The sequence below is a fragment of the Boleophthalmus pectinirostris genome, unplaced genomic scaffold, assembly GCF_026225935.1.
Source record: "Boleophthalmus pectinirostris isolate CB_2022bp ecotype Guang Dong unplaced genomic scaffold, ASM2622593v1 HiC_scaffold_16, whole genome shotgun sequence".
In the NCBI taxonomy this organism is placed as follows: Eukaryota; Metazoa; Chordata; class Actinopteri; order Gobiiformes; family Gobiidae; genus Boleophthalmus; species Boleophthalmus pectinirostris.
Window position 1 is genome coordinate 11615655 of NW_026571095.1, and position 10196 is coordinate 11625850.

Below are 10196 nucleotides of genomic sequence, written 5' to 3' on the forward strand. Positions count from 1 at the left end.
AGAAATGACCTCTCCATGGAAATAAACAGGTGTCAGACAAGAAAAGTTACATAGTACTTTTACCACCAGAATAACACTAAATAACACTGAATAAAATTAGATCAAACATTATAATCAAAACTGTAGGAGCCTTAAAATACGACTTGTATGATCTATTATACAAGGCCATTGAGTAGTCTGTCCTTAAATGGTATAAGACTTACCACTATAAAAAATAAAGCTGGGGTCATGTTTCCAAGTCATGATTTAGAATGACCACAAATCTCCTGCTGCCACCAAGAGCCATGAAAATACTACACCAACCAGTTACTATAGACGCATCTCACTTTGGACAAACATGTTATGACCAGGCTGATCCATACAGCTGACCTTATGCAATGTTTGTGAGTCTGCCTGATAAGATTACACAAAAGCTATAACTTGGATCAAGTAGCCCCCCCAAAAAATCATTATTATCATGCCTGTCTTTACAGTATTCTTCCAAGTATTCTTCCAAAATGATAAGTATATTATCAATTTCAATTTTTATGTGGGGAAAGATTGTTTATTGTTTTTAAGGTGGCCGCGGTCGATCGGTGAGCTGAAAACACGCTTGTTTTGTACAATCACTTTATGTCCCAGAGTCAATATTGACCACAGACCCCATGAACCCGGATGTACGCATGCAAAATGGGGTCAGCCACTGTTCAAAGCAAAATATATTTTACACCTACAACTTGCTACATCAATCATTAACCCTTTGAGAAAGATGTGTCTATAAAAGCAGTGCAAGACTAACTGTATTCAAAAACTTTACAAGAATATTTTTGAAGAATAGTGAAAGTACCTGCAATGGATAACTTTTTTGTATTTTTGGCGGTCTTGAGTGCGGTGAGGTCGTCCCCCGTGATTGAACCAGAGCCAATTCGCTGTGCGCCGTGCTCCCAGGAGAAGCTGAGCCACTGCCCGCCGGTGCCAGCCGGGTGCGGACAGGTGCTGAGGGAGGCTGGGTGCGGCTGCTGTATGGCCTGTGCTCTGGAGAGGGGGGCGTCCTGCGGGGTCCACACGGCCCACTGTGGAGACGGGCTGCGCTGTACCCCCAGACCGGGAGAGGCCAGACCCCTGCACGCACTCACCAGGGGACAGGGGGTCTGCACACAGGACCTGGAGCAAGGTACAAGTTTGACTAGAAATGGATATACAAACTTTACTGGATAGAATTTGTGTAATACTTAAATTAAACTGTAATTTCTCCTTTTTTGTTGCACAAAACTGAAAAGATTTAGAATATATTTTGAAGTGAAAATTAAAAAATTAAAGGTGCAATATGTAACTTTGGTCTATGGATATGGTATTGCTTTGACTGAAATGTTCCTTGCAGTTTACCAAAAAAAAAGCCCTTCTAATAGTACTATCTACTTTCTCTAGAACAAACAGATACGGTTGACCATGAGTCTCTGCAGTACCGGCTGGGTCTGAACCTCCCTCTGGACCAGCCGGACACCGTGGAGGGCCAGGAGAGTATCAAGGCCAAGGTCAACGCCATCCGGAACAAGCTGCAGCAGCAGGTGGGTGCCGCGCGAACACTAACCAACATGGCGCCCGAACACAGAACAGGGATTTCCACAACAAGATATGTTTGGTAGACCGTGTGTCTTTATTCCATATTTGGGTTAAGACCAATGTCCCTCGTTCCACTGGTGTTATATACGAATTAGAAAAAGTGAGATTTAAGTACTTTATTTATTCATTTATTTATTTATTTTCATGAGAAGTAATGAAAACTTAGCCCTACACCCTACTTTATTCTAGTAGGGTGTAGGGCTACTAGCATAAACAATGTTGGCACCAATTGCTATTTAAATCTTTCTGTAAGTTACGACTGAAAACTAAAAATGATATTATTTACAGTTATTGTATATGAGCTTACATTTCCCGAGACTGTCCCTCCATGTCTCATCACATTCAACAATTCTCACTTTTTCTTCAATTTTAGTTCTTCACTCTTATTACTTAGCTACAGTGTTGTTCCACTAGATGGCGCACTTGCTGTGGGTTATATGCACTGGTTTGATTTTGTCGCATCTCCCTTTGCTCCAGGGCCCGTGTCACACTGAGCTGCACAGTGCGCTGGACACGATCGCAAACTCCCAGCAGACATTAGGGGAGAAGTTCACGACTTTTTACCTGCCCAACTGCGACAAACATGGGTTCTACAAGGCCAAGCAGGTAAGCTAAAGGCTAGTGAAGATAAGATAACATAACCTTTTATTCGTTCCATAATTGGGGAATTAGTGTTGCAACTCAAAATATAAGAAGAATAGAAGAATAAAAAAATAAGGAGTCAAAAATCAAGATAAAAATGCAGGCTACCTTAAAGACCGTATATATCACTACTAGTATTTCTGATCACTGTTATAATGTTGTTTCCACATCAGAATCTTACCTGGACTTGGGGTTTGTTTCATTCACACATGTTTAATGCCAAACTCTGCATATTTAGAGTATCTTTTCTCAAATAGAAACATCTCCACCTTATGATAAGGTAAAAGGTAGGTGTTAAACTGAAAACTACTATGACATGAAATCACAAGGTGGAACAGAGCATTTTGAGCTTTGGAGATGTAGAGAGACTAATAATAAAGGGTTACTAAAACGTGTGAATGAAACAAAACTCAACTCCAGGTATGTTTTTAATGAGGTAACAGCATTATAACATGGCTTAAAGCTCAGAAGAGTCAAGTTTGTGTAATATAGGACCTTTAACCAGCAGGCATTGATTCATACAGGGCTGCAAGATTCTGATACGATTCAGGGTTCAGACAGTTTTAACAGCAGCAAAATGTGTATTTCTCTTGCTTTAGCTGAATAAAATATAGGGATGTAATGATATCCAATTCTCTCTGTATGATATTATCACGATATGCATCTTACGGTACAATATTTATTGTGATATTGTGGAGAGGCTAATGGAATAGTAGATAGGACCCTTTTTTGCTTTTAAAATACATTGACAAGATTTTGGTGTGAATTATTACTGTCATCAAGAATTCAAGTAAATAACATTTCTTCATGTTGTCTGCACTGAAATGAATTTTGGGATATATATGTTTATTAGGTGCTGCTACTATAAAACCATGCATTTACCATGCAGAGGAACGATATATTGTGACGATACAATATCACTATATTTTGTTATTGTTACATCCCTAATAAAATATTATCTTTTTGTTTAAGCAACAGTATGTAACTTTCTGGAGGTAGTGCTTCACCTTACTGTCTAGGTGCAAACTTCAGTTTGTGGTTCAATGCACCTTTTGTAATTGACTGTAACTTAAAGCAAATAGAATTACTAGTACAAATTGTCCAGCAGTACAAAAGTCTAAAAAGCTTTGCGGCCCATATATTTTCATTTATTACCGAGGAATGTTTCTTTTCACTGTAATCATCAGAGAAAAGGCCAAATTATACTGACCAAAGTGAAATGTATTAGTACCACGAGCTTCAGAAGACTGTAACCCCAAATCACCTACTTCTTCTTAATAATACATGTTTTTTTTTCCCAGTGCGAGTCTTCTCTGGTTGGCCCCCCGGCACGCTGCTGGTGCGTCTCCTCCTGGAATGGGAAGAGGATCCCGGGTTCGTCTGACCTCCTCGGAGACTCGGACTGCCAACAGGAAATCACTGTTCTTTAGATCAACGCTGATGAACCCAATCACCCACACATTCCCTTTATGATTTTATGCACATGATGTATGCTTCCAGCTTTATTTATTCACTTCAGCCATTTGTCATTTTTAGATTTGTTTTATATGTTTGTCTATTTTTTAACATTGTAAATAGGGCGACACTGTATACATTTGTGTTTTCGTCTAAATAACTCCATCGCTCAAAACCGCAGGTCCGTGCCTCTTGCCAAGCCTAGTTCAGAATGTCCAGGATGCGTTTTTTTTTCTTTTTTCACATGTATTCATTCATTCACGAAACAACACAGCTGCTCATTCATTCAATCTGTTGACATTGTCTGAATGTATCTCCATTGGCGTTTCCTCAATGGCTACGGGGGAAATAGTTAAAGCGCCGCAGGTATGTGTACAGTGGCCCAGCACAAACATATCAGGGCTCATCCAGGCCGCGCTGAGGTCTGCCACGGGCTGCATTTGTCTACCTCCACTCACCTCTGCTCCTCCAGTCTGCAGCAGCTCACACATCATGCCTTATATGTGATTTTACTACTGCTATCGAATATTTATCATTCAAGTGTTATGTGTATCGTGATTTGACTGGTGTCTGTAAGTGGACAATGGACTACTGTGCCAATGCTACTTAACAAATGCTGCTGCTGTTTAATGTTGAGATGTTGTATTTATGATATTACTTGTGCATTATATTAAAACATTCTAACTGTTCAAAATTTGCCTCACTATCATCAAACATCATTACATTTATTCACAACTGAGATGTGCACCTATACTTTCCTCAGTGATCATTCAAAGGTTCTAATCACAACATGCAGCATGTGGATGATTTTCATATTGCCTTTATTAAGTAAAAATAGTCCTCTGGTGGTGGCATTTTACAACAGCATAAGTTAAAACTGATAGAACTATCTCACTGTGACTGAACAAAAAAAATCAGCTTAAACACATCATAGTCATTCTAATGGAAATGACCACAGTACAAAGAAGGGCAATGTGCTTGTATCTGTGGCTCAAAAAGCTTAATATACTCTGTGGTCTGAGCTGCACAGTTGCAAAAGGCAACTTGTTGAAAAATGAACTTTGAAAGAGAATATAGAGACATATGTTATTGCAATAATGCACATTCTCTGCTAAATGCATTCTTGATCACAAGTATACAAAGAGTGACTACACATCCCACTCTGTACACAGGCTTGTGCGTATTATCAGAGTCAATAATGATACTCATTAGAAAATAAAGTCCTCTTTGCCTGACGTAGAACACAAATAGCTTATTTAGAAGGTTAAGTCCTTGCAGAGAACAGCAGAGTATATCTGCGATGGGAGACATTTTCCTCTGCTCCTTCACTCTGCCTCAGAGACAAGGTCCCGCCGGCCGCTGGTCCAAAGAGCAAACATCCAGATATCGGCTGGAGCCATCTCATGACCTCTCTCCAATATCCTCAGTGTCTCTGTGTGTTTACAGTTCATGGTGCTGGCACTCCCTCCTCCTCCTGCCCGCTCCTACTGGCTCTCCGAGTTGTAATACTGGGCGTCTCCTGGCAAAGGCTGCCCGTATTTGTCCACAGCCCAACACAAGCCGCGCTTTCTGCCTTTGGACGGGCGGCACTGCAGCACAAGAGGAGAGACACAGAGAGGCGAGGGTTAAATCAGCTACAAAACTCAATGGAGCTGAGCACCAGTTAAGAGGCATTAATGGTGAGATTGTGCTGACTCCTGCCTATCCAGCATGCTGTGGTATTTGGAGCTGCTTTTATGGCGTACCACGTGTTGCACACACATATAGAGCCCTTTAAGGTAAACAGAAAGCTGCTAAAATATTTGCTTAGTGCCATTTGTGAACAACTCCAAACCCAGATTCTATTTTCAGAAGCTGGTGGCCAGTACGAATCATCTGTTACTGATTATACCCCACAGCTCCAAATTATGGGTACTACAAATGACTTACAGAGTCTGCAGAGCTACCCAAGGGCTGTTATTTTACTGCCAATTTTACTAAAGGTCAACCTCCACTCTAGTAAAACATGCAGCCATTCAATTTAAGCTAAGGCTGCTGTGCATTGGAGTCAGGGGCTAATCACTCTAGAAGTTGGTCGAATTTATCAGCATGGCCAACAGAGTCTAGAGACCCCCCATTACTGTCTATGTGCAGACTCGGTTTCAGTTTGTGGTTCATTGTACCTTTTGTAATTGACTGCGGTTGTAACTTTAAGCAAATAAAAATACTAGTACAAATTGTCCTGCAGGAAAAGTCCATTAAAGTACGATCTGTGCATGAAACCAGGCTTTGCGGTCCATATATTTTCACTTATTAACAAGGAATGTTTCTTTTCACTATAGCCATCAGACAAAAGGCCAAATTATACTGACCAAAGTGAAATGTCTACTCTTTTACTGCCCCAGGCCTCTACAAAGAACATTGGCCCCGTTCTACATAAACAGAGACACTTAAGCAGGAGGGAGTGCTAGTATGCAATCAGTGATAGGATGTAACTAAGAATATTGATTTTGACTAATTGCAGTACAGTAACTTCTCATTTGGCACTTTTCAGAATACAGTTACTTTCTTAAAATCAATGGAATACATGATGGTTTTTGATCACACAATTTAGGTTTCAAAATGCACAATATTAGTGGGAAAACATCAATCTTGTGGTATGTGCAAGTACATTTTTCCCTCTCTAATTAGTGATAAATGAATGAGAGCAAAGCAGTGAAAAAGTGTGGCTTTCTACACTATAAGATAATGTAACCTAATGTGAAACTACTGAGAATACGGTATTCTGACTGGACCAGATTGGAACAGAAAATGTTACAAAATACATTCTATTGCAAGTATTTAGTATTCTGTAACTAAATACATTTTCTAAGTTTTTCCCAACTACGACTACACAATTTATCGAATTGTAAACACAATCTTGAGTTGCTGCAATTATCAAAACACTAAGGCTGCAATTTAGATAATAGGATGTCCCACTTTTTTGTAGACCCCTACAAACATGTTACAGAAATACATGGGATTCTTGCATTAGTTTAGCTGTGCACATTTCCATTTTCTCTCAACTGTTAACACTCCTGAAGTTGTTTATAATGTGCACTCTGGATCCTACTTTTTAAATATATATCGCAAATCTAATTGTGATCGCAAAACTCGCCAGAAAAAATCGCAGTTAGATTTCCGTGTGGCTGTATTCCCAAACACTGTATGTAATAAGAAAAACTGCCTTTTAGCGATGCAGTGGCGCGGGAGCCCTAAATGCCTCCATATGAATGCTGCAGAAGCACTCATTTATTACAAACCAATGGTGGGTGAACCATGTAAGCGCGGGGACGACTGCCTGCTCTATTTCTATTTCCAAGTCCAGCAATTATGGGGCGAGCGCATTGGGTGCCGCGGCCACCTTGACGTCTGTCTCCCTGGGAGGGTTCCCGTTAGCTGGCCGAGCGTCGCAGCCCTGAGCAGCACTGGGGGTTTGGGCGCTGTGGTGGCCATCTCCATGGTAACGGCTACGAGTCGACCTCACTGGTGTGGCGGCGCGATGATGAGGCTCTAATAAGGAGCGGTGAGCGCACGAGGACAAGCACAACTGTGTAATTGGGGAAGCTCCAGGATACACTTGAGTAACACTGGAAAAAAGGGAAGTAGAGTGTAGTCTTCTCTGCATTCAGAAAAGACTGGAGTTTGGCTTATGGCTTGGAGCTACATAGTATTAAACAACTGAGATTAGGGCTTCATGATATTGCAATTTCAAATTGAGTTTTAAAAGTAGAATTTGGTTCAGAGTGCACATTTCAAACATTAACATTTGAGGAAATAATGAAACATGAACTGCCAAACTAATACAAGAATACATATTTTTATACTTTAAAGTAAAGTGCTATTGAGTAGTCTTCCTGTTGTGTTTCTAGGACTTTGACATTTTGCTTTCTTCACTTTGCGCTATAAATCAGAAAGCATGTAATAATTATTCTTATCAAAAAATATAATTCTAGAGTGGCCCTTCAAACTAACCCAAGAAGTGAAAAACTTAATTTTCATTCAAAACATTGTACATAGCATCTACTGTGAAACTGTGAAATAATAATCCTACACAACAGTCATAGAAATAGTTATTAGTTTCTATAAAAAGACATAATCACAAACCTGAAATGACACATGCATCAGAAAAATAAATAAATATGTTTGTGTGTGTTTTCAAAATGAGGCTATGCACATTTACAGGCCCAAATGAGCTGCATCATACTGTGCACTGGGTTGTAAACGTGTGCCCAGAGCCTGCTCTGAAAGAGTGCTTTACCTGCTTCCTCTTATAGAAGCCCTTCTTGTCACAGTTTGGTATGCGGAAACCTCTGGGGTTGAGATTGTCTGTAATCTTGAGGCTGCTGAGAATGCTCTCGATCTCCCTGCGACAGGGACCCTACACATGAGAGAAAGCAGACACGCTCACAGTCATTAGCAGCGTTTACTTAACACATCTCGTTTACACACTTGACATGCGGTCGGCTGGTGGCGTTCATTTAGCCGTGACAGGGCTAAACTGGCTGCTCTATAAGTGGACGTTAGCAAAGCTGACTCACGCTGCAGCACTTTGTGAAGCCTAAAACAATGGGATCTGCCACATGAAAGAGGAAAGATGAAAATGAATTCCTCTGACTCACTTCTAGAGGCTTAACAGTTCTACTAAAGCTGCTTAAGAGACTTACACTTGAAGCAAAGCCAACTGAAATGAAGCTCAAAGAAAAAGCCCACAGCCTGGGCCTTAACTCCACTTCTCCAGTCACTAATCAGAGCCGCAGTCACTCGTGTGTGCCCACTCCTTTGGACAAAGGCGGGTTGAAAATAGCAGCAGGACTTCCCAATATGCACTGCCAGGGGCCAGTCCATCAGTGCTGGCTCTAGGTACGGCCGGCATGCGGACGCCTTGTGGCCAAACAAGCGCCTGACCCGGTCAGCCGCAGGGCCATGGCACCACACGCCCTCATGCCATTCTAATGCTGCACCAGCACCACAGGCCCTCATGCCATTCCACTGCAGCACCCGCCTGTGCCAAGTGCCAGCACTACTGCCCCCAACATGTCACCAACACACAGAGCACAGCAGACACTTACATACTCAGGCTGCTGTTTGCTCTCCAGAGAGAAGTTCTGCTGGTCTGTGATGAGCCCTGTCACCACCTCTAATTTGAAGCTCTGCGTTCGCTTGTGCTGCTCCTGTCGTAACATCTCAGACTTGGCAGAAGAAAAGAAGGCGTGAAGCTGAGGTCCCATGGGTGCTAGGGGTCTGTGGGTGCTGTATGTGGTTTGGAGGCCTAAGCCTGTGGTATTCCTGTCTTCTTCTTGAGTCTCGATGGGTTCTGTCAAACAACAAGTGTTTATGGATGTTATTTTTTTAGTTTCCAGCAGATTAGAGGCCAAAGCTTTTGCACAGGCTTTTTAAACACTCTTTTATAGAAGATGAAAAGAGAATACCAACACCAAACACAAATCCAAATCTATCATTATTATTATAACATAACATATTTCCACTAAAAAAGTTCCCAAAAGACATTTTTGGACTTTGAATTTCTGCTTGTAAAGCATTTACTATGTTGCTACTTATGTTAGTTGAATGTTAACATTAAAAAAGATTCAGCATAGATATGCAAAAAAGTACTGTGCTGTTAGAAGATGAACTGTTGTAACAGTCAATGCAAATCTATTTTTCTTTTCTCTAATAACTCCCCCCGCAGGCACCTGCCCCACAGCCCTCTAGTCCCAGTGCATTGGCAGCGTACTCCTACCTGGCAGCTCGTTGACTGGGGGAGTGGGTCTGATGGTGAGCCGTTTGCTCGTGGCGTTGGCGCAGATGCCTCGTCCCTCCAGCAGAGCCTGCAGAGGTTTGGTCTCTCCGGGCTGGGGCTGGCAGCTCAGCCCTGTGCCGCACTTCCCCGAGTACACCCCGCACGGCTGCCCGAAGCTCAAAGCGCAGGTCATACAGCACCCGCAGCCCGGTTCCCGTATTTTCTCCGTGCAGTCCTTGGGCAGAGGTTTGCATAGGAGTCGAGCCACGGCATCGCATGGCTCACAGCGTATCACCGGTCCCACCGCACTTGACCTCCGCGTGAAGGATGCGAGAAAGGAAATCAGGAGGAGCGCGCAAAAGCAGTACGGCATGGTGGCGCACGAGAGTCTGTCCACGTGAAGAAAGTTGTCTGAGTCCGTTAGTGCGTGCTTCTCTGCAATTCACTTAAAGCCACTGGACACAACATGTGAATATATAGAGACGGTGAGTGTAGGCACACCCCCGAAAGCCTTGTGGTCGGCTCTGAGCTCACTGCACACATTGGTGAGCCACGACACGGACAGCTTCATTTAAGACCCGTTTTCAATTAGGGTTTGGGAATAATAGCTACTGCTATAAACCAGATCTCACTGTTTTCACCCAATTCATCAAAAAAAATATTTTCAATTAGTACAATGGGGCTAATTAACAGCCTATGTAATCAACAGGGGCGGAGCAAGCTAATGAGACATGTG

General features: G+C 42.1%; 2 protein-coding genes across 2 annotated transcripts; one reads left to right on the forward strand and one right to left on the reverse strand.

Moving 5' to 3' along the window:
- The first annotated feature begins 777 nt into the window (after positions 1 to 777).
- LOC110157544 (insulin-like growth factor-binding protein 1) lies at positions 778 to 4261 on the forward strand. Its single transcript, XM_020921895.2, has 4 exons — positions 778 to 1153; positions 1408 to 1547; positions 2080 to 2208; positions 3546 to 4261. Exons 1-4 carry the CDS (start codon positions 832 to 834, stop codon positions 3672 to 3674), a joined length of 720 nt encoding a protein of 239 aa, XP_020777554.1. The 5' UTR covers positions 778 to 831; the 3' UTR covers positions 3675 to 4261.
- Positions 4262 to 5118: 857 nt separating this feature from the next.
- LOC110158832 (insulin-like growth factor-binding protein 3) lies at positions 5119 to 9833 on the reverse strand. The gene is made up of 4 exons (XM_020923357.2): positions 9461 to 9833; positions 8790 to 9034; positions 7979 to 8098; positions 5119 to 5288 (listed from the first exon to the last, which is right to left on the reverse strand). The coding sequence occupies exons 1-4, from the start codon at positions 9831 to 9833 to the stop codon at positions 5184 to 5186; spliced, it is 843 nt and encodes a 280-aa protein (XP_020779016.1). The 3' UTR covers positions 5119 to 5183.
- Between the last annotated feature and the right edge of the window lie 363 nt (positions 9834 to 10196).